At 36.7% G+C, this 27,859-nt stretch overlaps 1 protein-coding gene across 1 annotated transcript; it reads left to right on the forward strand.

Moving 5' to 3' along the window:
- Positions 1-3,860: 3,860 nt before the first annotated feature.
- BOLL (boule homolog, RNA binding protein) lies at positions 3,861-27,016 on the forward strand (the record flags this gene model as incomplete). Its single annotated transcript, XM_082764146.1, is given in 12 exon segments — positions 3,861-3,878; positions 5,941-6,075; positions 9,778-9,869; positions 11,354-11,408; positions 13,964-14,039; positions 16,009-16,136; positions 16,910-16,981; positions 18,008-18,055; positions 18,723-18,851; positions 20,102-20,200; positions 26,633-26,704; positions 26,708-27,016. Coding segments are annotated over 12 exon segments (999 nt in total). The 3' UTR covers positions 26,783-27,016.
- Between the last annotated feature and the right edge of the window lie 843 nt (positions 27,017-27,859).

Consider the following 27,859-nt stretch of genomic DNA (forward strand, 5'->3'; position numbering starts at 1 on the left):
ACCTGAAATTTATCAAAGTCAGGATGAACATTAAATTTTTATTTGACTAATGGAAGCACAGTAGGGAAAAAATGAGAGGAAAAGCCAATCAAGGCTGTCAGGCTAAGTTAAAGTAAATGAGGAGGAGTTTGATAATTTTCTCTTCACCCACCTAGTTGGAGATCTATTAATATTCCATGTAACATATATTCATGTGACATTTCCGTATGACACAGCAAATCAGATCTGAGCAGCTCAGCTGGAGAGAGTCATAGGAAACAGGGTGGGAACCCCACTCAGCCACCCCTGTGTCCTGCCCTTGGATCTCCCAGTGTCCAGCAGAGCCCCCAGGTACCATGCAGCATTCTCGAAAGCCCCCCTCCAAACTACTCAATACCTCTCCTGTAATCTCAGTGTCCCCAGAGCTACCAAAAGCCCTCCCAGTGCCCCTCAATACTTCTCAGAGCCCCTCCAGTATTATCCTGGAGTCCTGCAGTATTCCCAGAGCCCCCAGTACCCACCCTATGATGACTGCAGGGGCTAAAGATGTAGAACATACCAGTTCAGCTATTATAAGAAACGGGGACAGAGGCGAGAGGGAGTGAGCTAAAATACAGTTAGAGCAATCAGAAACAAAGTAGGAGGTAGAGACACAGGGCAGAGAGAAGGGTAGAAGTTGAGATGGGCTGAGGAATCATGGCTCGTCCACAAGAGAAATGTGTACAACTAACCTAAGCAAGGGGAACAGTGGGGGAAAAGAGCCTGTGATGGAAACGTAGCAGAGAAATACACATACACATTTGAATAAATGGAAAAGTTCCCAGAAACAAGTCATTTCCTTCTGCATTTTTCACATGGCACTCCGTAGGTGACCACCATAATACGCTGATAAGCACTGTAACTCCTGCAGAAGTCTTCCTCACATTCCTTGAATACGTAAGAGCTCTTGGTTTTTTGATTGCTCTGGTTCAGGTTCAAGATGTGATGAATCCATTCACAAGCTCGTAAGAGAAATCACCATGTACATCTTCATAAATTACTTTTATTTTAAATACAAATGCATTCTATGCAATAGAGACAGAAGTCAGTCTTCTAGTTCCATCCTGTGTGACATTTTTATGAAATTGAGAGCAGGAAGTAAGTAATCTTTTATCAGGTCAAGTTAACAACTGCAATATATTAATGCTTGGATTTCCACTGAAGGATCTTAAGGTAGGTAATCTGCCATTATTATCTGCAGATAAGTAATACTAGCAAAAGAGGTACTGTGTCTTTTGAAGGTCATGCAATCAATCGTTCAAAGAGTAGTCCGTTGCCAGGCCCAGGTATTACTCATAAAATTACACTTGCCTTTTTGAGCCTGGAAAATCATTTTCCTCCTTTATCCTCCCAAATCATTTTTTCTCCCTCTTTTTCTCTCTCTCTTTTTTCATTTTATCTTTTCTTACTTAACCTCTGTCTCTCTCTGATCCTGTAAAAAGGAGAAAAGGCAAGAGTCGACAGGAACCAGCACAGTCAGACTTGTCTTTGTCCAGCACTGCCTTTTAATTTGTGGGAGAGAACCATAGGAGAGGTCACTTCATGCTGTGTATATTGCTGACATGCAGAGATGGGAAAAACAGACATACTCCTGATTTCCTGTGAGAATGACTTGCTAGAGCAAGATGCTATTCCATTAATGAAGCAGCCACACGATTCTAGGGCAGCCCAGCAACTTTTGGTGTAATATTTAAATCCTGCGTGCATGGCAACGTTTTTTGTCAGCTCTGCTAGTAATCTTATTAAATTTATAGATGTGTTGGATCTTCAGGTTTTCAGTTTTTAAGTTACCAAAATAAAAAATAGATCAATCGTTCTCACTTATTTGTGAACGTCCTATTTTTGTCACAATTGCCTTATTTTAAATGTAAATGTCCTAGATTTTGTTTTCTAACCTGAGAAAGAGGTGTAACACAGAATATCCAACAATTAAAACTGTGCAAAATACACTTTAATGTTTCTGTACTCCTTCAGCTGTTGCAACTTTGAATTCCCCAAATCAACATATGAAGCACATGAAAGGTTTGGTCTATTCTGCTTTACAGATCATTAAAATGCACTGCTGTTCCTAGGATAAGCTGTATTGCTGCTTGATAAATATTCATAAAAGTATGTGAATAAATGCAGTTCAACAGGGTTCTGTCATGAAATACCAACTATTTCTAAAAATCTCATCAGCTCTGCTAAAATTGCCTTTATGTTTATGGTTTACTCAAAGAGCTTAAAAAAATCACTACTAACGGTTAAGCATTAGACACAGAATTCATAGAAGGTCTTATTTATTATTATATTTTAATTCCCTGTTGGAACAATAATGTTGCAGAAACTGGTAAATGCTGAAGCAAGAACAGAAAGGTCAAAAGCAGCATAGGGTATCCACAAGGAGTGCGGATCTGTGCCCTGCCTATGCTCATTGAGAAGTAAATGATGCAATACTTGGAAAGCACTGTTGGTTTTAGATTGGGTTCATATTGTTTGCATAAAACAAATTTAAGCAAGATGGAAGGATTAAAATATAATTTCTTATATTCTAAGGACTAAAATATAATTTGTTGTAGATAAGATAATCTTCATTGAAGATTTTATTTCAAAGCACCCAAAACAAGTACAGCAGGAGAGTAGGCAATGATAAATTGACCCTGCAGTAATCCTGACATTGTATTTCGGTATTGAGCTGCTTTGATTTAGCCTGTGAATGTTGGTTGTTTAATCAGTTTGAAAAGCAGTTTTGTACTGGGATGGTTCTCCCAGAATACATTTGTAGGGATTTTAGCTCTTGCTGTCATCAAACCAGGCATTTCTGCAAGGCTGTACCTGGCAACTCCGCTGGTTATGATCTAGATGCTTGAATCTTTTTTTTTTTTTTTTTTTTCCCCAGACCTGTTTAAGCAGCACAGCTACTTTCAGGGCAATTTGCGTCTGCAGCCAGCATGAAATGATGAAAGTGCAAACAGGTTGCGGTTCTGTTCATTAAACACCACATACACCTAACAGAAGGGTTGCTATCAACCCGTCTCCTCTGGTTCTGTAAGAGCTGAAAAAAGCTGCAACTTTTTGAGAATTGGTCATGAAAATGATTGGTGTTTTCCAGTCCTCTCTGCTAGAGGCCCCTAAATTTCATCTCTAAGGTTATCCCTGGCCTTGTGTTGCACAGTGGTCAGGGCAGCCTGCCTCTGAGTCTCTCTGGGAACAGTAGCGGTCTCAGAGTTGTGCTAAGCACTTCGGCTTCTCCAGTTATAAAATCTGACGAGTAGAAAGCCTGAACTATGTTTCTGCCTCCCTCAGACACGGCCCGGAGAGCCACCCGTAGGGAACAACTTCGCTTTGGTGGAGGGGGGTGGGTTCTTCCTGCCGTTGGGGCCGGAGAACAGGCGAGGCGCACGACACAGGACAGGACGGGACAGGACAGGACAGGACGGGACAGGACGGGACAGGACGGGACAGGACGGGACAGGAGGGCAGCGGCCGCCTTTCGCCTGCCCAGGGCGGAGGGGACGGCCGGGCTGCGCTCCCCTGGCCGCAGCTCCCGGGGTGCGGGTGCCCGCCTGGGGTCCCCTTCCCGCAGCCCTCCCCGCCCAGCGCCGGCCGGTCCCTGAGGGGCGGGCGGGGAGTGACGGCGCCAGCGGGCGGGAAGCGACGAGGGAGCCGCGGGGCTCTCGAACGGGAGCACCGGGAAGGAGGGCGGCGGGGCCCGGGGCGCTGGGGTGAGGAAGGGCTGTGGTGTGCCTGCCCTGCACCCCCAGCCTTGCCCCCGCTTCTCTTCTCCCCGGAGCTCGTCGGCGGGGCCGAGGACGCGACGCGTGCCGGGAACGTGCCGGAGCTGAGGCGGCGGCGGCTGACAGATGGAGCCCGACGGCGCGGTGAGGAGCGAGGCGGGCTCGGGCGGCCGCCCAGGCTGGGGGAGCCGCTCCGCCGAGGAGCAGGCAGCGGGGCCGGGAGCCGAGGGCACGGCTCTGCGCCCCGGGGCCTCGCCCGCAGGGATGGGGCTGCCCCCGCCCGGCTGCCGGCAGCCCCTTCCCGCCACAGCGCCGGTTGCGGCCTGCCGCCATTTTGCGCGCTGAGGTGGCTGCGGGCTGGTGGGGCAGCGCCCTGCCATCGCGTCTACACATAAACACTTGGAAAACCCGGCCCGCCCTGGATACTTCACCTTCTGTAGAGTTCTCTTTTACGCCACAGGACGTGGCGGTCTAGGCAGTTCAGCCCTTCGGCTTTTCTCCTCAGCAGAAGGGTCAGAGCTGCCGGTCATCCCACTCGTTTTCTCTGTTGAACAAATCCCCGGCGTTGCATTAAAACTCAGCCCCCTCGGGTGTCCCAATGCAGTTAAGGATGACCGTGTTTTGAAGGCCTGTAGAGCCTTGATGTCCAATTTCTGATGTTACAGGATAGGAGTGGTGAAAAGAGGCGAGTCGGAGTTGGAAGGTGGGATTAATCACCAGGCCCATGTAGTATTTGGTTTTCTGACCATGGAGGTAGTCAACATAAAAGTGAAAAACTTGATACTGGCAAAGGAGCAATTGTCAAACACAGAAGACATAAAAGTACTGACAAATTTACACATGTACACTGTTCTAAACAAATCACATGATAAAAGTAGTTTAGAAACACAAATAATCATCACATTAAGTTAGCACGCAAATCCTTTTTGATCCTGTTTTCTTACTGCTACAATGGCATTCAAGTGAGGAGAAATCGTTTGAGATGACTATCAGAACAAAGATTTTAAGATTTTCAAAGGTTAGGATTTTCTTTACCCTCTTCGGAGTTCACAATTGGTGTGTTTTAATGCCTCATTTCTTCCATTTGGGTTCTTTGTATGTTTTTTTTTTTCTTTGTATAAGACTTAAAACTTGAAATTTGTGTCGGAAAGTAAAATTTAGGAAGAAAAGGTAAGACTTCTGGATTTGGAGTCAAATGTTACGTATTATTTTGTATTTAAATAGTTAAATTCTGATATTTTGGTTCTGCACCTAACTATGAAACAGAATGTTGTATTTCATGTAAGAGGTGAAAAAATAAACCTGTTCATACTTCAGAAGTTGTTCTTGACAGAAAATCTTCTTCCATCTAAAAGCCTTTGGGTGTATGGGAATTATAATTGTTTCTGACATGTGAGTATTATGACCAGTACAGCTAAAACAAGATACAGAAAGAGTTTAGGGGAGCTTGCTCTGAGTCGTTGTACTAAAAACAGTTTGTGAAGAGAGAGAGTTGTTGACAGGCAGAAAGTGGTGTTATCCATGCTACTACTGTTTACCAGAGACAGATGAGCTTAGTATGTAATTGATGACTAATTTTCAGTACATTATTAATTTTGTTTTAATGTCCCATCAGGGAAGACTAGTCTCAAATCATACCGTGTGAGGCAGACTGTGCTCCATAACAAAGGGCTAAGGGTATTAAAGGGGATGTTTGTGTCCATGCAGTACAGGTGGTGATCCAGAGACTCTGAGGAAGAGTCATGTGCGTGTCAGAGAAAGAGTGCAGTTTGAAGCTGTTGACTTAAAAGGTTGTTGCTATAAAAGGCATAAATTAAGGGGCTTCTAATTAATATAAATTCATCTCCAAAATAGAATAAATAACTTGGGATTCATACAGCAGAGTGCTCTGCACGTGCACACACACACAAACAAAAGGATTTGTAGATTAGATCCTAAATGCCAATTTCTGTAAGGTATTTAAGTGTAAGTGAAATGTCAGATTGTAGTTTATTTAGGATGCTATGGAATTGCTTACAACTAAGCTTATATTTAAATACTTCATAGTGTTGGATTCAGAATAAAAATAAATATGCTTAATGTTCAGCTGTTCAGCATTTGCTGTGCCTACCAAAAATTCTGTATTTTCTGTTTAGAATTTCTTCTCTTAGTAGCTTGTACTATGTAAGCTGTTGTAAATTTTTGATTTTTTTTTTTCAATCAACAGGCTGCAAATCAGACACAAACAGAATCTTCAACTCCCAACACTGTGTCACCAGTGCCATTAAATAATTCAACTGGTGCTCCAAGGTTTGGAACAGTTACTCCAAATCGCATCTTTGTAGGTGGAATTGATTTTAAGGTATATTTTTTTCCTAATTTTGCTACTAAATGATATTTTATAGCCTATAAAAAGCAATAAGAGAAGTATGTGTGTTTATTCAGGGGATAAATGCCTTTCGCTATAAAGTTCAAATGAACAGCAGAGAATAAAGTTTTAAACCTTGATGTACCTACCTGTGCTACAAAGTTGCATAAACTTCTGTACCCAGCTGCTAGAAGCTTTTGCCATGCTGGTTCTTCAGATATTTTTTTTCAAAGGTAGCTTTTGTAATAAGCAGATACTATATAGTATGTAAATTTTAAATTAGTGTAATTAGTGTAACATTTAGTGTAATTTATTAAACTGTAAGCTCAGTGTTATAGCTTGCACACAGCAGTCGTCAGTATCTTTAGTTCCTCTAGCACTTTGAGATCATACAAAAGAAGGAGCTATGGCAACAGTATTCTTCATCTATTGCAGTCATTTTCTTAAAAGCAAGTATTTGTTTTAAAATATACGTTAAAGCTTCTCTGGGCAATTTCCAGTATTGCTTTGAAGCCTTAAAATGCTTGTGCCTGTGCATATGCCATAAAAAAACTTCAAATATCAGAGAGTATCAGGCTATTCTTATATTTTTCAGCCATTTTGAACATTCACAGCAAGATATGCACCACACCTTTACAGCTACTGTCTTATTTCTTTCTTACCACTTTAGACAATGAGTTTGTCATTGACTTATGTGAAGCAGTTTTGGTCTACTTAGATGTTGTTTCCACCAACTTAAATGTTGTTTCCACCAACAGTATCTTCTATGCCTCGCTCCTCTTAGGCTGAGGACCTTTTAAGCATTGACTCAGATGAAGAGGAGGAAGAATGACAATGTATTCAGACTATCTTGGATAATAATACAAGAACTTCCAGGATCTCCTGACTCATTTGTCCAAGACAATTCGGGTAGAGGTGCTCATAGTTCAAGAGAAGCTGTATAAGGCCTTCGGTGTATTTGGGCTTTAGCAAAAAGGCACAGTAACTATTTAGAGGCATTAATAGTAAGCAAATTACTAGGGCTGTAAAAAGATCTCAGTCTGTTCTGTCTTCACTGCAATTTAAAAGGTTAAAATATTTTTCCATATAACTTATCCGTATTCTTGTCAGTTGTCATTTATTGTACATTTTGAAAGGTTACGTGACTTTGGTTCAGTAACTGATTGGTCTGTTATGAATATTATTTAGCCTCAGTGGCAGAGGAATACAATGTGTTTGTATCTGGAAAGCAGAAGAAGATAGATTTTGTTTGGAAAGGAACGGGAGAGAATGAAACCTCTGTAGACTTTTCAGCTACCTTTCCATTCATTGTGACTCAGATACTAAGTAGAGTCTTAAATTTATTTTGAAATCATAGGATATTTATGTGTTAGTCTCAGATTGCTCTTTGCTATGATTTCAGTAAAAACAAGGTTTGTTTTTTCAAGTTTGCTGGAAAAAAATATAAAGCTCTTTATTTAGCTATTTTTGTGAAAAAATGGATGCTTGCACACACAGATAATTTGCTTTCCAGCAAGCTCTTTTATCATTTTATTGGACACTTCATTTGGTCTGTTGCCATAGCAGTGATTCCTATTTGTAAGAGGAAACATCTGGCTTCTTAAACTTGGACAAACAGTTGAATAATTGAAGTTACAGCTGTGTATCTTTTTGTCCAGTCTGAAGGGGTCTCTCTTCAATGGTGTCATCTTTGACATCCTGTAGGCTTACATTACCCTTTCGTCAGAATCTGTCAAGTGCCTTGGTCCTGTGAGGAGCATGGAAACATGAGTCCTGAAGGTGTCTCTAGCAAACTTATAGATACGTGTTTATCCAGGTACTTGTAAACGGTACCGTGAATCTTAGAACAGGGTTTCTCTTTTGTTCTTTTTCAGTACACTACTCCACAGATAAATCTTTTATCTTAAATCTTTTATCTTTCATTAATCTTTTAGCTTTTGAAGCTTGCAGTGTTGTGTATACATCATTCACGTCTTTTAGGTATTCAGTATAACTTTCTGCGCTGATCACAGTCTTAGGACTCTTAAACTGTTTTAATGTATTTTAGCCTTCAGTTCCTTATTATAGGTTCTTTTTCTTAATTTTGTGAAGCAGCTGAGCTGCACATAACGTGGAACTTAAAAGAAACAGTCTGCTAGAAATTGAAATGTTCTCCTAGAAATGTGAAGTTTTATCTGTACAGCTTCAGTTTCTAAGCAGTTAAGTTCTGGTGTTCATTGGAGAAAGTTTTAAGGGAAAGGCACATCTTAAAATCAGTCTTTTTTTTTTTTTTCTCTTTGGGTTTTTCATCATTTAAGAATGTGAGAACACTTCAGCTTATATAAAATGGTTCTACAGCATATGCTATCAGTTGTTTGAATGGGTTTATTTTCTGACATGAACAGACTTTCATATTTCTACCTAAGTGCAAAACATGATCATCTATTCAAGAGAATGGCTCTGGATGCCACTCAGTAATTTATTAACCTTTCAGTGCTGCATAGCTGCTCAGGAACTGATGTGTTAATGGCAGAATGCTTGGAATAGTGAGGGAGGTAAGTCTTGTACCATCAATGCTCTCTGGTCTTAAAGGTTGCTGCAAACTACACTATTTCTTTTTGTAAAATACATCTTCAGGGTAGAGTTATTCAAAAAGTGTGAGCTTCATATTCTTGCTAGTTATGAAAGTTATTAAATTACAGCTTTTGTTTCTTTGTTTTAAAATCTTTTTCCTTCTCAAACTCAGTTAAGCCTCTGATACGTAGGAGGAGATTTTTGCTAAATTGCATGCATACTCTTAAAAGCAACAGAAGTTATTTACTTAGAGGTAAAATAGCACTTCTTGTATACATCCTTAAAAATAGTCATAACTATCGATGAATACAGAAATTACCTGAAGTGGATAAAAATCCATGTATATAAGCATGCTTCTTGACAGCATTAGGTATTGTATTAACAAAGGACTGTGCAGAATAAAACTTTCAATTCTGAAATGTGGTGTTTAGGACACCATATTTATTTATGTTAACACTGTTAAGAAAAACTAATTCATAGAAGGGAGACAAGTGTTCATATAGCTTAAGCGTGTGCATTTGCTAGGAATTTGTTTCCTCCATGTGTACTTGGATTAGAAGGGAACAGTACTTAGAGCATTTTTTATCAAAAGTTTCTTGCTTAGTTCATGCTGGGGAGTACCCACAGTGTATCTGTATATGTGTGTGTATGTATGTGTATACATATACACACATATATCCATATATATGTTATGAAAGCCAACACAGTCTGCTGTTGATGTTGAGAGAGTGATTTGTTTCATATTGTAAACAGTACTCTAATGCATAATGTGTGTGTGTGTGTGTGTGTGTATAATCCCATATTGTTAACTGTCTTCAGTGACCATACCTGTAAAGGGATTGTTCTGTAAATCCAATAAAACTTTTCAATATTTTAGTGGTTTTCTAGTGTTATTGCTGAATATGAAAAGGCAGTTATTAAATAGGGATGCTGTTCTCTTGCTTTGAGCCACATGTGCCTGCTTATTCTTTTGTCATTTAATCCAGCGTTATAATTAGTTGGTGGCAAACTTTGTTCAAAGTATATCCTTTAAAAGTCTTATGGAAATATTCCTTAAATGACTACACAAATCAGCTCTTCTTTCTTTCTTTCTCTCTTTCTTTCTTTCTTCTTTTTTTTCTTCCTCTTAATTTATTTTACTAGACGAATGAAAATGACCTGAGGAAGTTTTTTGCTCAGTATGGCTGTGTGAGAGAGGTGAAGATAGTAAATGACAGAGCTGGAATATCAAAGGGGTTGGTATAGTAGAGTAAGCATGCTCTGTGAATTGAAAATATAACAGAAAGTTGCCTGACTACAGTGGATTTTATTAAAATTTTCATAGCTCAGAACCTTATTAATACATGTAATTGGTGGCCCCAAATGTTCCATGTGTCCACAAATCTGCTTGTGTTCTCTAATATCAGCATATAAATGGCTTTGTGACTTGCATAACTCTAAAACCATGTGGTCATTTTATTATAAGATGAAGCTGTGTATAACAAGACAGAAAAATCATGATCCTTTCTGTTGTTTTTTAGTAATAATTTAATTAAAGTACCCTTTTTTGGATTATCTGTTAAAAATACATAATTTCTATTGCTGAGTGCCAGTGTGGAAAGGAACCTGAGGATAGAGGAAGAGGTGAGATGTACCTCATTATGCTGGAGTACAGCACAAGAACCACGATTATTTTGTGAAGATTTTTCAAACAAGAACACGGGACAAATCTGAGAATGAATCATGACTGCAGAAAAGGGAACTAAGACTAGAAGTCAGTAAAGAGAAAAATGCTGAAGAATAAATACAGAGAAAGATTCAGATTGGGCAGTAAAGTACTTGTTTAAACATTTTGGTCTTTGGTTTTAAAAATGTTTCCAAATTTGGTTAGAGAAAGCAATCTAGCAAAAGCTCATTGGTTTTACAGTATGGCTGGTCAGAACCTCTATACTCACATAAGCATAGAAATGCTCAGAAAGTTTGGTATTTTTTATTGGAAGTTCTAATATGCTGGCTGGAATAACAGAGGCCTTCTCAGTATTTTCTGAAGTCTGAACTTGGGAAATGTTAGTAGGAGTTCTTTATAGAAAGCCTGTTTCATTTGTTGCAGCAGTTAAGAGATGTGGTGAAAGAGATATTATGTCGTGAAATGTGAGAATACTTCATCCTCAAGTGCACCACAAAACTGTTGTTTAATGTTAGTCATGTCAAGACTGACAGAATAATTCACAGGTAAACACCATCTGTGCATTGCTGATTTATCTGAGAACTCTATTTAATGTACTGGGCAGTGACTATGGAAGTGTGGAGCATTCACAGTTGTCACTGACATTGATGGGAACTATGCTATGAAATACTGTATAAAAATAAAAAAAAAATCCAAAATGTCTCATCTTGGGTACTCATAACAAGTGAGAGCTTCAAATCAAAATCTCATTGTTAGAAAAAGAAGGAACTAAAGACATGCACTGTTTTAGGTTTTGCCTAGCTGTTTAGGTGAGCTCATTCACTGCATGTGAATGAGCTCACCTAAACTATCTACTTAAACATATTAGAAAGACTAGAACAAGGATTATTATATTAACAAATGAAGATTACGGTTGGTACTACAGTCTCATTTCTACATGGCTGATTTTTTTCTAGTAATTTACTTCCTAATGGTATTTCTACTGGATGTAAATTATTGATGTGGAATGTATGAAAATACGAACTTCAGAGACATAGCTCTCTTTTTGTTTAGGTATGGCTTCATTACTTTTGAAACTCAGGAAGATGCACAGAAGATACTACAAGAGGTAAGTAATACTTCCCATTATGATTCTCTCTTAAATAATTAGTTTCACATTAGTCTTTTCAGTTGGCTACTGTGGATTTGTAGATCTGTTAAGATTGGTCACTATGTCTTTATACCGATATCTTGTGGAACCAGGGAAAGGAGCTGCCACTTCCTAGTAGAACGTTTTACTTTGACATAGTGTTTACTTACTTATTCTACATTTGCTCCGTAAGGACTGTTTTTCTAACACATTCTGATTACTCTTTCTCCTTCACAATTGCTTTATCTTGCTTTACTGGAAAATCCGTTGCTGTCAAAATCTTGTGGAGAGTTAGGAAAGACAACTGCTTTCTTTTATTCTGGCATATTTGATTTTCAGAGCTGATGTAACTCTTTTCAGAAATAATTAAATTCACTTGAAGTCTGGTAGGTTTATTTTATGTCACATAATGGTTGCTTCTCTATTTAGCTGCATTACTATTTTGATATTCCCTCTAGAACCTCCCTTGAGACTGGGTTAACTGTTCAGCTGGATATTAGCTCTTCACTTCTTACTTCTTAAACATGTGTTCCATTTTTTGGATGGAATATATTGGGTAGGTCAGTTGGTTGGTATCCATACCTGTGAACATACTGAGAGATATGAAGCTTTGGATACTATTTTCTTTTCTTCCTCTCCCTGCATAATGTCCTCTACCAAATGCAAAAATTAAAATATTAAAATACTTGGGCTTTGTTGAAAATTAATGTGCTCAAATTCAAAATAAAAGTTGGGACATTTTAAAAGAAATCTTTTGGGGTATTTTCAAAAAACACGGTCATGTGAAGACAAAAGAGTACACAGAGAGGAGCACTTTTTTTTTCCCCAGTTTTTATTGTTTTCTTTCTCTGAACTAGAACTCCAAGGGTACTTACTACCATCGTGAAAACGGTTTAGGATTTTTGCCTGTAACCGAAAGGCTATTCCAGTGAAGTCTTAGTGGTGTTTCACTGAATGAGACTAATAGCTTTTTGTCTGCAGGAAAAACTTTAATGTAGATATCCTAAAATATCCTACAATAACATCACCAACATCACCTTTTTCACTTCTGCATCCCACTGTTATTAATCTTAAGATCAATTAGGATACCTCTTTTTTTTTTTTTTTTTTTTAGACATCTTTAGTGGAGTTTCCAAACTTTAATAATATATTACGATTTAAATGAACGATCTTTTATTTTATACTATTGGATTTCTTTGCATTTATATGGCGCTCTGATAGTCGTTTGCATTTATTTTTGCATCTTACTTCAGAAATTTCTTTTTCTGTTTTGCAGTCTTTGCGTATATTAAATTGAATTAGTCTGAAAAACAGACCGTGAGGAGTTTCACTGGAATCCTTTTTCCAGTCATATTTTATGGCATCTAATACTACTTCTTCCCATCTTTCTGTATTCATTTTTCCTTCATCACATCTTTTCCTGTTAATTTAATTTTCTTTAGCATTGCATGTAACTTTTCATGTATTAAACACTCTGAAGATATTTGCACAGATTAGGTATTTCTCTTAACTGAGGAAGTCATACATAAAAAAACAGCCTAAATTGTGACAGATCACATCGATGGGATTGCATTGGGAAGGTTCATCTTCTGTTGTGTGTGGTAGATTGCAGTTTGACTGAAACTTGCATCAATTTTCAAGGAGTTGCTCAATGGTTAATAGGCTAGGTAGGTATGTTTGCAATAGGTAATACTTTTTTATGAACACCAAAATTAAGAAAAAAAAGTTTTGCCTTTTCCTAACTTTTAAGCCTTTATGTGGGACTTTGTATTATGCATAGGTGTTCAGTTATTTCACTAAGTAGGGCTCAAATTAAGAAAATATATTCATTAATTAACTGTTGTCCATCTGTTGGATGTAATTTCTATTTCTGCCTATAATCTTTAAGAAGTAAACTATTACCTCTTTACTGGAAAAATTACAGCTTTGACACTGAAAAATTTGCGCTGTCATGTGGTGGTTTAGGAATTGTATAGCTATTGGAAAAAAAACAGCTTTATTTGTCTGTACCTAGCACTTTTTTTTAGTTCTTCTGCTATACTTTAGCCTTACTAGGATATCAGTTTTGATGTGCTTTTATGTTCTGTTGCCCAGGATATAAGGAAGTTTTAAGACAGCCTCATATAAAATAAAAGCATGTTTTATGTTCTGGGCTTATTACCTAGAATTAATTACTGCTGTGATCTTTTGTAAAATACATCATGATCACGAAAAAAATGAAATTGAATATCTGTATTTGCATATATATATGCATATATATTGTATGAGGAGAAGGTATCTGTTACTCGAGAGGCTCCATGAGGAGTAAGTAATATTAGAAATTACTAATAATTGCTTTTGTGTATGTGAAGTATAAGGATAAGATAACAAAGGATCTAGTGTAGTTCTTGTTTTATGGAGAGGCACTGTAAATAAAAAGCAGTGGAGGGTGAAACCCTAAGTAGCTTGCCTGCCTCTTATTTTTGATTCTTGGGTCCTTAGATTTATGTAGAAAATAAAAATACTGAATGCCTTTTTTTTTTTTTTAATTCTAGGCTAAAAAGCTTAGTTATAAGGATAAGAAGTTGAATATTGGTCCAGCAATAAGAAAACAACAAATACGGATTCCTCGTATGTATTTTCACTTGCCTTTCTCTGTTATGCGTGTGTCACTAGTCGTTTTAGTTTCTAACCAAGATGTGCCTGGTCATGCATTGCATTAATGCTGTGGACAGAACAGACTCAGAGTAGTTAGCACTGGAAGTAAATAGATGCTAGTGGAAATGTCCAGATTTGGAGCATCTAGGATTGATAATCTTGAATTATTTTATCTCTTAATGTATTACTGGCTTGGAAAACATTATCTATGTAGGGACAAGCTGAATGGAAATTTTTATCTCAATTCCCAGACACAACCTCAGGTCTAAACACTTAAAAGAAGGAATCTGTCCTCACAGATTCTACAGCACAAAGCAGGTTTTGCTGGCTCACTGATTGGGTTGTCACTAATCATTTATTTATATTAGCAAAATCCATCAGGACCATTGCACTTTGCTTTCTTCAGCAGACACCATATAGAGTGGGTGGTTTCAGTCTCCACTCAGTTATGACATTTCTCTGCTGTGAAATAAAGACATAGATGCTAGAGTTTCCTACTCTGACAAAGAACTATCTAGGCCAAACACTTGCATAAGAGGACTGTTGATGAGCCACCTTTGTCAGATAACTAGTCTTTATCTTGGGCAAGTATGCTGTTAAGATGTTCTTCTGTACCTTTCCATTGTACTGACTTCCTTCTAGAGAAGATGCCCTCCCCTTCTGCCAAGGACAGTTTTATTTCCATAATACATTGAAAAAGATTAAATCATACCATTTAAGATGAGATCTGATTTTTTTTTCGTATAGCCAGACATGCTATTTTGTTATTCCTCAGTAAAGGCTGTGTATCAGAGATGTAAAATACTTTACTTTAGGAATGCAGCAGCAAATTAAGTATACTTTTCTTCCATTTGAGGACAATAGTCAGAAGAATTTCAGTTGAATTCTAAAGTTTTCTTTATTTTTTATTGTCATTTTATTGATGAGAAACAGTTCATATGTGCATTAGCACTGTTGTTGCATGCATACTTTCACTCAAGACAGGAAATTTCTTCTCCCTCCATATGCATAGGTATGCCCTTCTCCCTTTTAAATTTGTAGGGTAGCATTTGCCCAGGGGAAATGGAATTCTTTATTCCAGCTGCATAGTTTCTTTGCTTCAGAAATTATTCTGCATGGTCTTTGCTCAGCCATTGTTGAGGGTTTACATTTGTTTATATTTTTTTATTGTTGGTGGAGGGGTTTTTGTTTGTTTTTGTTGTGCTTTGTTTTCCTTTTCATCTTTGACTTGGACTTCATCAGTTGCACTGCCAGACTTCTGTTGCTTCCTTCTCCTGACTCTTGTGCTCAATGTATCTAGATTCAAAGTGTGGTACAAGATCATATTGTCATCTGGATATATATCCTGGTATTCTATTTCAGTTTTTCTGCTCTCATGTTCAGCCCACTAATCTTAGTCGTTAGGATAGTTTGCTCATTTGGAGGCTTGTGCAAGTCTAAACTTCCAGTCACTGAAGGGCTGCAGCTGTATTGTATTCAGCAGAATTGAAGACATCATTCCTTTGGTAGTCTCATTTATCATTTTCTTTTCCAGCCCAACTAATCCAGTGTTATGGATCTCTTAAACTACAATTTAAGGCAGTAGGAATAAAAGAAAAGCAATCTTCTTTCTTATGTATATATCTTAGGTATATATATATTTACTGTCTCTTCCAGAAGTGGGTAAAAATCAGGGTTCAAAATTCAAGTACTGCTGTACATCACATTCTAGTTGTGTTGAGTAACTGATACGCATGTATCTGTATTCTGCAGCCCTTCCAAATTACCTCTGGCATCATCCTGTGATTCTCTTAGAGGGAGTAGAGGTGACACTAGGCACACACTGTCCCATGTTCGTTCTTTTGGGTGTTTTGATTCTTTGAAGATCAGAAATGATCTTCCTTCCTTTTTTATGACCTTCACACTAAACAAAAAAAAAAAATTACTGTTAACTCACTTTCAGGTTCTACTGTAATACCAGAATCTGGTACGATGTACTTGACTACTTCAAGTGGATATCCTTATATTTACCATAATGGAGTGGCTTATTTTCACACTCCTGAAGTTGCTTCTGTTCCACAGCCATGGCCAGTAAGTAACAGGTTTTTGTATACATACTTTTCTATGGACAAGGATGAGTGCAGCATTTCTAATTCTCTCCTGCTTCTGGTTTCTCCAGCTATGCCTTATGTTTGATATTTAAATGTTTTTTGTTTGTTTGTTTGTTTGTTTGTTTACTAATACTGAGGAGCTCTTGGTGCTTACGACCCTTGATTGGCTTCATTTATTATTCTGCTGTGGGTGAGGTGCTTATGGCTGCAATAGCTGCTATGTTGAGGGTGAAAGGAGAACTTATTGATAGATGAACAAAGTAATTATATTGTCAGTACTATGGTAGGAGTACTGCTTCTTACAGGAGGAAGAATGTGGTAGATTAATTGTTTGACTTTAGTGGGTTTGGTGCGGTTGGCCCCCTTTATTTTGCTGGTGTTTCCCTGATCCTCGACTGGTTCCCCACAATAAACAGATTTCCAGCTGGTTTAGTTCCTTGAACTGTCTCACTGCCAAATCATACAAGTGCTGGGGCTGGCGCAAGGAAGGGAATTGGAAAAGGGAAGGTAACGTCTGGGGCTGTGGAGAGGATAGGAATACATCAGTGAGAACTTAGATTGGCTGTATTGCTTCATTTATTGTGTAGGCCCTCAGGAAGCAGCGGTCTTGAAGAACCTAAATGCAAGTTAAAACCTGGTAAATGCATTTTCAAAAGGGAGGGGAGGTGGTTCAGCATATAGTATTTAAGATAAATTAAAGGAGGGACAATTTATGAAATTGCTGCATTGACTTGTAACTTTTTTGTCTTTAAGTCACGCTCTGTTTCCAGCTCACCTATGATGGTAGCTCAACCAGTTTATCAGCCTCCTACTTATCATTATCAGGTATCTGTTTGAAAATTACTTTCAGAGCGTTGGTACTCCCTCCAGACATGCAATTTTTGTTTGCAATGCTGTCCCAGTTGTGTTTATTCTTAAAAAATAGAAAGACTGTTCAAAATAGCTGTTTAAAACGGATTTTAACTTCATCGAAGATTTTTCACTAGTGATTTTTTCATAGTGATTTTTCACTAGGATACGATTTCTACCTACCTGTCTAATTATATGGAAATGGAATAAATTCTTTTTTTTCTTTGTTGCTAGACAGCTGTCTTAGTACCATTTTTTTTTTTTTTTTTTTTTCTTTAATCATTCTAAGCCAAACTTCTGCTCAGGGCAGTGTTGGTTAGGTCAGGTGTCTCAGGAACTTGTCCAGCTGAATTTTTAAAATCTCCAGTGGAGATTCTACAACCTCTCTGGACAGATTCTTCCAATACTTGATCCTTCTCCTAGTAAAAGATTTTTTTTTTTGATTTTGTTTTTATTTATTTTCCTCCTTGTGTCTGAGTAGAATGTTCAAGTTCAGCGTTTGTCCGTTAACTCTTGTGCTCTGAACACCTCTGATGAGTCTGGCTTGGTCATATTAATGCCCTCCCACTAGGTAGTTGCAGCCCGTGATAGCTATACCCTCCCACCTTCATCCTTCTTGAAGCTGAAGAAACCCACTTCTGTCAGTATCCTGGTATGTCTGTTCTCCAGTTCCCTAACTGTCTTGGAGGCCCACTGCTGAACTTCTGCAGCATGCTTCATGTGTATTGGAAAGTTAACTGCATTTTGTACATTTTCTTACTTAGCCACATTTTAGAGATGCTTTGTTATTTTAGAAACAATGAAATGCCCAGCTCAGAGGCTGAATGGAAGTAGACGAAATTATGTTCTTGAATTATTTGGGGGTTTATGAAAATAATTAGTTCTTAATTAAGATTTGAATGAGGATTTGGGATGGTTTTGAATCTAGTATGTTGGGAAGGTGTATCTCTGTGCGTATGTTCTTGATTATATAAGTAATATCTTCTGCCTGTTTGAGTTTAGGCACCAACACAGTGTCTTCCAGGTCAGTGGCAGTGGTCTGTTCCACAGGTAAATACAGTTCACAGTTGAAGCATTTTACCATTAGCTTGCATCTAGTTTAAAGAAAGGATGTGGTCGTCCTTTTTTTTTCAGTAGTTTTTTTCTTCAAATCAAATGCTAAAATGAAATTTCCCACTGTTTACAATGTTGGTGAAATAAATGGCTATATTTTATTAATGCATCTGCAACGTTTCTGGTACAATAGAAGGCATAAAATAGCATTTACTGAAACATGAAGAAAAAACTTCTTGTATAGAGATCATGTTCTGCTTCCCCTCTTCTTCCGAAGAAGTTTGTGTTAAATTATCAACAAGGTTTTTTTGTATAACATTTTTGCAAATTATAACTGTACAATGTGTGATTTTGGGAGTGTCAGTTTTAGAAAGTTCTGGAATTCTCTAACAATGATCTCTAAAATGTCAATGAAATTTGAAAAATCTTTTAAAGGGATTTAAGGACGTCTTTGTTTTATCCTGCTATCTGACTTGCCTAACGGCTTCCCCCGTCAGATTGTTTCTTTAGGTTTCTTAGATTCTTTCTTAGTGAAGATGAATTTGGCACTTTGATTCAAAGCTTTAACTTTGTTTATATGTAGCAAAGATGACTGTAAAATAAGCTTTGCTATTTATAGCATATAAATCATGTCGATTTATGGAAGTAATGTGCTTTATTTCAGTCTCCTGCTTCTTCACCTTCGTTCTTTTACGTGCACCCTTCTGAAGTCATTTATCAGCCAGTAGGGATTGCCCAGGAAGGTGGTTGCGTACCTCCTCCTTTCCTTCTAGTGGAAGCTGCAGTTCCAGAGGTATTTTCATGATCACTTTTATTCTCAATCGAAGCATTCATCTGCAATTGAAAAACACATTTAGTTTAAGCACAGGTAGTTCCGTGCACTTACGTCAACAGTTTGATGTACTTTCCCCCAAATCCATGCTGTTGCAGAGTTAATTCATTTTTAGTTGTCTTCAGATTAGAATATCTCTTCCAATTTTCTAGGAGGATACTGAGATTCAGAAATATTTTAGAGGATCACAGGTGTCTGACAGCAGTATAAAGGCTCATCAAAGTGTTTTATTTGAAGATAATATTTAAATAAAATAGGAGTCAAGATCTTCAGAATGCTGAATTAATCTATCCAAACTATGAGTTTCTCTAAGTAGTTCTTTTTCTGTGTAAGTAGAAGCTAGTTTCTGGATGTTCAGAAGAGCAGAATGAATTGAGAGTAGTTTCTGCTATGCTTCGCATACAATTTTTTTTTTGCTTCTGTATCAGTAGCAATTCTAATTTTTGAGAGATTTTTAATGTACAATAAGGCTATTTCTTTATGATTGGGTATGAAAAATGACAGTAATAGACTAAAAAAAAAACATTAAAATTTGAAAAAGTGTTATGATTAATTGGTACTCTTCCTCTTTGTTAATTCATCTTAACAGAGATGTCAGAATAAATGGTAAATTAGCTCAGTAATAATTAGCTCAGTAATATTTTTACAAAAGTTGGAGATAATTGTATTGCTACAAGAGATGATTACCAAAACTGATACTCCAAACATCTTTAGTGAGAAATCCTGACACACGTAAATAATACCACTACAGCCTTCTTCTTGAATAATACAAAACACGTGTTGCTGTTTTCTTTCTCCTTTTATAAAACACATAAATCTCAGTATTTATTGTATAATATTTAAACACTGTTCCAGTTAGAGCTGAGTGAAGCTTTGTACTACAAAAGTGTGCTACTTCAATAAAAGAAAGTGCTTTCTGGCACTAATCTAAATAAGGTAGATTAAAGATATGATAGTGATCTAAACAAACTAAATTAGCCAAACTTTGATATATTAGGAATAACATATTTAAATAGTGATATTTCTGTTTGTAAAAAGTTTAGTAGATGTTTTTATATATAAATAGTATATATTACTCAACAGTTTGAAGTTACAAGGAATTTAAAATCACGTGAAAGGTATGTTAGCAATAATAATAATAATAATGAAAAAATGAAATAAGCTTTTCTGCTCACTTTTTTTTTTTTTTAATTTTTATTTTTTTATATTAGCCATATTCTGATCATGGAGTTCAAGCGCCCCATCACCAGCCTTACGCCCAGAGTGCCATAGCCATGCCTGCACCTGTGAGTCAAACTAAGCCAGTTAAAGTAAGCACAGTAGTCTTACTGTCCCCTCTTCTGAAGGGGGACAGGAAGAGAAGAGGGGCAAAGGTGAACGTCTTTTAATAATGAATTAATAAATAAGGAAAACAGAGATGTTGCAGACAAAGTGAGGTTTTTCTCCACTTTAGGTTTGGTTACAGAGAGGGCATAGAGATTACTGATTTTAAAACTATTTTTGGAAAAAAAAATACATAACTCGTTATTATGAAATTGAGAATCAGAGAAGTGCAAATTAACAATGTGTTTTGAGAGAAAATGATGGTACAAATCCTTGTCTTTGTCTTTGGATCTTGAGAAGTTGAATTCATTGCTTGCAGCCTCAAATAAGCACCCTATGTTGTGTCAAGGTGGAGTTCTGGAACACTGTATGAAAAACCATCTGGGTCAGTTGCTTTGCAGGTGTTTTTCTGCACAGTTCTGGTATTGAATGGCCATTCTAAAAACTGTGGTTCTTCCGTATCACCTGATACAAGGTTTTTCTTGAGTCTCAGTTTAAGAACCCTTCGCTTAAATTTCTAAGGATGTTAACACAACTTTTGAAATTAGGTTTTGCTTAGACTTTGCTTGATAACAAAAGACTGAAGGTGTCAGTAGGTTTACTTGATACTACAGCACTTCTTCTGTAAAGATGATTGCCAAACTACAAATAACAGTAAGTAAGAATGACTCAAAGATTTGTTACAGACTCTCATATATTTCCTTAATTTATTTTAGATTTATTTTGAGAAGAATCTTTTCCAGAGTATTGTGTAACAGTATCTCCTAAAATATCCAGCAGAGGGGGCTGTAACATTAAGTGTTGTCTGGAAATAAAATGCAATTACTCCAATAAAAAAAAGAAAATAGAAACTGAATGTGAGTTTAAGAATAGTAGTCCTGGGAGATTCATCTCTTAAAAGAGAGCTGGTATGACAGAGTGATCATATTATCCAGTTTACATTCCATTTTCTCACACACATAAGCAAAAAAATACACAATAGTCTTGGAATCAAAAGCAAATGCATTCTGTATCAAATACAGAAGCAAGCTTTTTACTTTGAAACTTTTATTATCTATCCTAGGACCAAAGAGAGCAAGATAGTGTGCAGTAACTTACAAGGTAGATCTAAAGCATGTTAGCTTTTCCTCTTCCACCTTAATGACCACACTATCATGCATTTTCTTAGAGCAAAGTAGTTTACCATGTGGTAAGTGATAATGTATTAATTTGGTGTAGAATGTGTATGCATGGTAAAGCCATGTTTGAAAAGTTATGCGGCATAGGAAATGAGCTGCACATTCATACTCATCATTTACCTCATGATACAATATTTAGTATGTAAGCTTTATACCAGCTTAATCTGGTATAACCCAGGAGCTCATTCCTTTTCCATACCAACCATTTCCTGTGCTCATACAGGTTTCTGTGTGGCAATATGGTAAAACAGGTCAGGGGACTGATGTAGGTAAAGGTGAATCCCCGCTCCCAGTACACATAAAGCACTAAAACTTGCATCAGTTCCTCAAACCACTTTGTCAAGCAATAGCGCAAACTCTTAAACTAGAAGTTTGGGATATAACGGAGGAGCTAAGACTCGTGTTAGCAGTGCTCATTTAAGCATAGAACTGCTAATCCTATGTATTCCTTCACTGTATTTTTTTCTTTCTTACCTATTTTCTCAGAAGTCTTCTTTGAGTCTATAACTAAAACTAAGCTCTGTTCAGCTCTCAAATAGATTCCCAAATACATTTAGACTCTTACAAAGACTAGAGGAATTCTGATAATTGTATTCATTATAAATTAATGCCAAGTAATTTCTGACAGTTAATTTTATTTATTTATAGTTTTGTTTAGCAGTTAATAGTTCTGGAACATAATTCTCCATTCATCTTACCTTTTTATGTACCCTCTTACAGTTTTGAGTATGTTATAATGCCTTTGATCAGCATATATTGTCTGTCACTATGGTTGGGCACTTGAGAGTGACTGGAAATAAAAGAGCAAATGTTGAGAACAGGCTTGTATTTATTAAGCAACTGTTTGTCTCATTACCACCTGCTCCCCAGCTGCAGGAAAATATTACCTGCTGGCTTCTTTCTTGTTAAAATATCCCAAAAAACATGTATCTGCTGCTTGAAAATTATGAGTAATGGCCATGTAAGAGGGAACAGATTTAAAAATGAAGACGTTGTATTGATGGTCATTTGTTGTCCCCAGTGCACTAGGAGTTGCAACAAATGCTTTAATATTATTACTACTAGGAGCTGTTAGTCACGTGATGAGAGCAGGATGGGTGACAGCCAGTATCCAGATATAATACAGATATGCACAAATATAGTAGAAAGTTACAGACTATAGTGTATAAGTTAAGATTGGAATTCACGTTGTCTGGTTTCAGACCTGGAAGTATTACTTCAGAGTTAAATTTTTGTTTTGATAGATGGCTGTCTTGAATTAGGAAGTACTGGCATGGTCAGTGTTTACTGGATATTGTCTGGGAGGCCTGGGGAGTTGTGCGTTCTGCAGTCTAAAAAACTGAGCAAAGGTATAAAAGGTTGTGCCAAGTGGAGGTGGGCAGGTGAGGGTGATTTGTTGTTTTGTTTTATGCTTTTTGTTTTTCTTCTCGGTCATCTTTTCCGACTGGGGTGTACCCAAGAGGGGTGTACCCAAGAGGGGTAACTTTGCTGTTCCCGTGATCTGAATCCAATGGAATGGTTTGGCCAGTGTGAGAAGTATGAGATGATAACACTGTCTTTTCCTGCGCAAGACTTCTTAGGAGGCATTCTTTTTTATTTGAGCTTGGACATTTAGTCTAAGGGGAAGGAAATCAATCTACTCTACTTAGATTCTTTATGCCTGTCCTCACAGTAGAGTAGTTTTAGCTGACAGTCCGATGATCCTCATAATCCAGTTATTGAAAACTAAAAGTGCTATATACGAGATTGAATTTATTTTAAGCTTAACCTGTAGAAAATGTTCTAGAAAGTCACAGAAGAGTACAAAGGTAGTAAGGTTGTTTTTTTTGGTTTTGTGTGTATGTCTTTGTTGTATTTGTTTTGTTTGGTTTGGTTTTTGTTTTGTTGTTTGTTTGTTTGCTTATTTGTTTTTTGTTTGTTTTTCCTGAAAACCTCACTGGCTGGGCTCTAAAGCAACAACCAATCAATGATAGAAATATAACTCGGCTTTCAGATTTGTTTGCTTGTTTTTTGCCACCACTTTGTTCTCTGTTCTCCACAATCTTTTCAATAGCTTTAAAATGGAATTTTGTACTTCCCATAAGAAAAGGCTTTCAGAGAGGTCAAAGATTCTTCACTTAAATACTTCCAGTCTACAGTCCGTTGGCAGTAATTGCATTGCCTCCAACTGAAAATGCAAAGGAAGATCTGCCCATGTCAAAAGAGAATTCAGAGTATTCATTTGAAATGTAGCATTACTAGTACTCATGTATGCTTACATTCTGGTTATAATGGCATATGGTGATAACACCTTGGTCTTTTTGTAGTGGCCATTCTGTAAATTTAACTGAACTTAAAGTGATCCATTTTTCTCTGCAAATAGGAGCAATAAGGTAAAATTTGTGGTTTATGTGCATTTATAATATGCATAAATACACCTATGTTTATGTCTGTAGATATGTATATACATACAAATGTATGTATGTCTAAATTGTGTTTTTTAAAGGAAAGTCTTGGTGTAAGTGTTTTTGGAAAAGCATAGTAATTTTATACTAGAACTATGTACTTACAACATGGTATGTGGAACAAAAAGAATCAAGTTTAATTTTCAGTATAGGTAAGTATTTTTTTCTTCATTTATACATGTAATGAAATAAGGAAGAATAAAACTTCTGTTTTAAATTACCTAAAATCTTGTCCTCATTTATGATTAACAGGAAGCTTGTCACAAGCTGTAGCATGGTCTATTGCTCTTTACAGGGTATTTTAAACTCCACCAAAACCATACTCGTTAATTCTATGTTAACATAGAAAGGAGCAGAATGGCATGCTTTGTCTGGCATTGATTCCTTCTGTGTTCTCTTTACAAGCTCCTCTTTTTCTGTCCTGGTAGTACGTTCTCATTCCAGTTTGGTGGTTTCTTTTGCTTTCTCTGATCGGTATGTTTTCCCTCTCTTTACTTTACAGACACTATGGAGCATTCACTATTAAGCCATTTGGGCAGCTTTAGCCTACCTGTTCTGATTTTCTTGTCCAGTCCTTCCCATGTGGCTGAGATCCATCATCAACATACCAGCTAGCAGCTGCCTGTTGTGAAACTTAGGGTCAGTTTTTTTGTTGCAATGCTTGATAGTTATGAACTGGTAAATAATAAAACGCTAATATGGAATTTAGTATAATCTGCAAAATTACTTAGTTGCTTCATGCATGTTTGTAAATTTCCTGTTATTTATAGACAACAAAGTTTATGTAGCTCTTATAATCCATTCCCAAGACAGTTGTGTATATATTCATTCCATCATTATTTTTCTTTCATATTGAAGTTTCCAAGTTCTGTGCATGTTGGGATTATTTTTCCTTCAACAACAAGGGAAAATTTTAGCTTTTCAATGTATGATTTTTGTTTCTGTTATTAGCAACTAGCTTCCTCCCCTTTTCACCTGATTTTTGGTGATTTACAGTGATTTGTGTTCATGGAATTAAACTCTATGGCAAGTGCTTAACAGTTCTTTTTATTGTGAAAAAGGTGCTGCTTTTAGTTGCTTATTTTTCTTTTAAAATTTAGTATTTTAGTGAGATGAAGTTAGGGAAGAATATCCTTTGCACATGCTATTATTTGTGTCCATTTATTATTTGTTAGCCTTTTAACAGCCCAGCAATTTGTAGCAGGGGCTTGCTGGTTGGTTAGGGTGTGACTTCTTATCTGTGTACGCATCTGTACAATAAATCTCTGGATGTGGCTTCAAAAAAATATGCTAGTGTGAAGCTTTAGTTCTTCACTGTCCTGCTGGGACCAGGCATTACAGAGGAGGAAATGTGTTGTGTCTTCCATATCCAAGTGCAAGTCAAAGCTAAAGAAGGAGTTAGAGAAAGAGATTGGAACTCCAAGGCTGATGTAACAGTGGCTAGAGTAGGTACTGGATGAAGGCTGGGACTAGATCGCCCACGAGCCTAGAAGTTTGGGAAGGAAGTGTACAAGATTTGGAGCAAGTAGATGATGAAAAGAAACTGAAATCTTAATTAAGATTTCATTGAGTTGGGTTAAATATTCTGATAGGAATGCAAGAACTACAGCTGGTAGTACTATGAAACTGGCAGAGCTAGAAGGGAGGGGAAAAGACAAATAAGTTTAATAACAGAAGAAAGAGGAGTAACAGAGAGCTAAGGTTAGAAAACAAATACGGTTTTGAGTCTATCCTGTGGCATAGTAGGAAAGGGGTAAAAAGATTCAGAATGGTTAAGTAAAGAAAACAAAATATCTGGGAGTTCCACAAGTGGAATACAGAGCAGCTGAGATGCAAAGGGAGATTGTAGGAGAAGAACCTGATCTTAGGAAGACCAAACAGAATAATACAAGCATTCTAGAAACAGTTCTTGCTAGCACCTAAAACAGTAGTCCTGTTTTCTGGATCTTGTCATCTTTTTGTCAGCAGCAGGTGTCATACACTGACAAGTTAATCAGTCAGTTGCGTATTTGTTAGTTTACAAACAGGACAGCTGTCAGTTGTTCAACTCACATTTTATATATCTGTGAGCTTTGGCTACTGAAAATTATATAAGCATGATTACAATTTCAAATAGTTATTTCAAAACTGTTATTAAAAATACTGGAAACTACATACAAATCAAAAGAAATTTAAGGCTGACCCATCAGTTTGAGTCAGAATTAAGGCTGTTTATACAGTATGGAGCTATATATGGTTTTAAAGCTCTAAGTTGAAATGCTCAGGTATCGGGTTATATACTTAGGAAACCTGTGAAATAAACTAAAACAGTTACTATGAACATCTAGTGCTAAGCTGAGTTTGAGGTTTTTTAATCTATTGTTCTAATCTGTTGCAGAGAATGCAAAAGGTGTTGTTGTTGTTTGTTTTTTTTAATATAAAAAAAAAGTATATATTGGTTAAATAGTTTCACACAGTATATTATAAAAATGACTGTTCCCTGATCATTTTGAAAGAGGATAGCTATTACTTTACTGACTTGATACACTTATGTAAAGCTATATGGTAAGTGAACAAGACCTGTTTTTGCTAAATTAAACTTGAACTCATTTGAAAGCTCCATTCTTGCAAAGAAAGTTATTTCTTGCCACTGTCAACTTCACCTATAGTATGTAATAGATACTGACTTTCTTTTTAAATCAAGTCCGTTGAGCAGATGGAATATTAGAATAGATTCTATCTTTTCATTGAAGCATAATTAATGTAATAAATCAGACACACTTGGAGGAAACAACATAGCATTTTTCCCTCTCTTTAGGAATCAAGATTGCATTCTGTGAGAAGAAATTTTTTACATCATCCGTCTGTGAGTCTCAAACCTCAATATACATGAAGTCCCCATTTTCGTCCTAGAAAACAGGACAGAATGGAAGATGAAATATACTGTCTTCTTCTACAGATTCTCTAAAGTGTCTTTTTAGGTATTCAGTTTGCTAACGCACCTCTGACGTGGAGGATACATAGTTCCTAACTTCTACCATTTGCCTGAGCGTGCCTAAATTTAAATGCCATAGTGTTTTGTAAATAAATAAAATCAAATTTTGTAGTTTTGACAGGTAAATACATGAAAATGTGATTTTATCCTGCATTTCCTTTTCTTAATAAAAACACTTTCACGGGACAAAACTGTAACTTCTGGTATACAGCCTAATGTATAAACATCGGTTACTAACATAGATAGAAAAATGGCATACAAGTTATTAAACAGAAAATTTCACATTTAATTTCTGTACTATATAAATTTAAAAGGTCCTTTAATTACAGTGGAAAAGCCATTTTCCCACATATACACTAGCAGCATCTGTGTGTTACAGATTTTTTTTTTAATCTATGTGCATTTTGTTTCAATTCCAAGAACTTTTGTGCGTTTCTGGTGTTTTTTGTTTTGTTTTGTTTTGTTTTTCAATCGGAATTCCCTGTTTTTAATAAGTTGTCTTTACATGTGTGTCATTTTAGTGCTTGGGTAGAGTAACTTCTTAAAATTTGGACCACTAGTTGAATAATTGCTTATTATTGCTGATGGTGACATTTTTCTTATATGGTAAGCAGTATATTTGGCTTTATGAAAACTTGAAAACATTTGAGAATTTCACTTGTCTGCTTTGAATTTTTCTGTTGTCTGAGCAAGACTTAGGAACTCCTTTACAATGTAATGAGATTGAATACTTATTTCTCCTCAATTGCAAGAAAATATTTTTCTTCTTTTTATCCTTGCTTCTCCTTTCATCCCGCTAGGATACCTCATATATTTTGTTTAACTTGGGTTCCTAAAAGGTTAAAATATAACCTTTGTATTTAATAGGAAAACAAGCTATGTGTTATTGCTTATAGTAGCATTGACATCTTTATATATGTAAAATATGCTGGTTTATTTTTGTTTGGTTGTGTTTTTGTTTTTTTTTTTTTGTTTTGATTCTTAATCACTTAGGGATCTTACACAGTGGGCATTATTGTCAGTCAATGTAAGTGTAATATGTAAATATCT

The sequence above is a fragment of the Aythya marila genome, assembly GCF_965140915.1.
Source record: "Aythya marila genome assembly, chromosome: 6".
In the NCBI taxonomy this organism is placed as follows: domain Eukaryota; kingdom Metazoa; phylum Chordata; class Aves; order Anseriformes; family Anatidae; genus Aythya; species Aythya marila.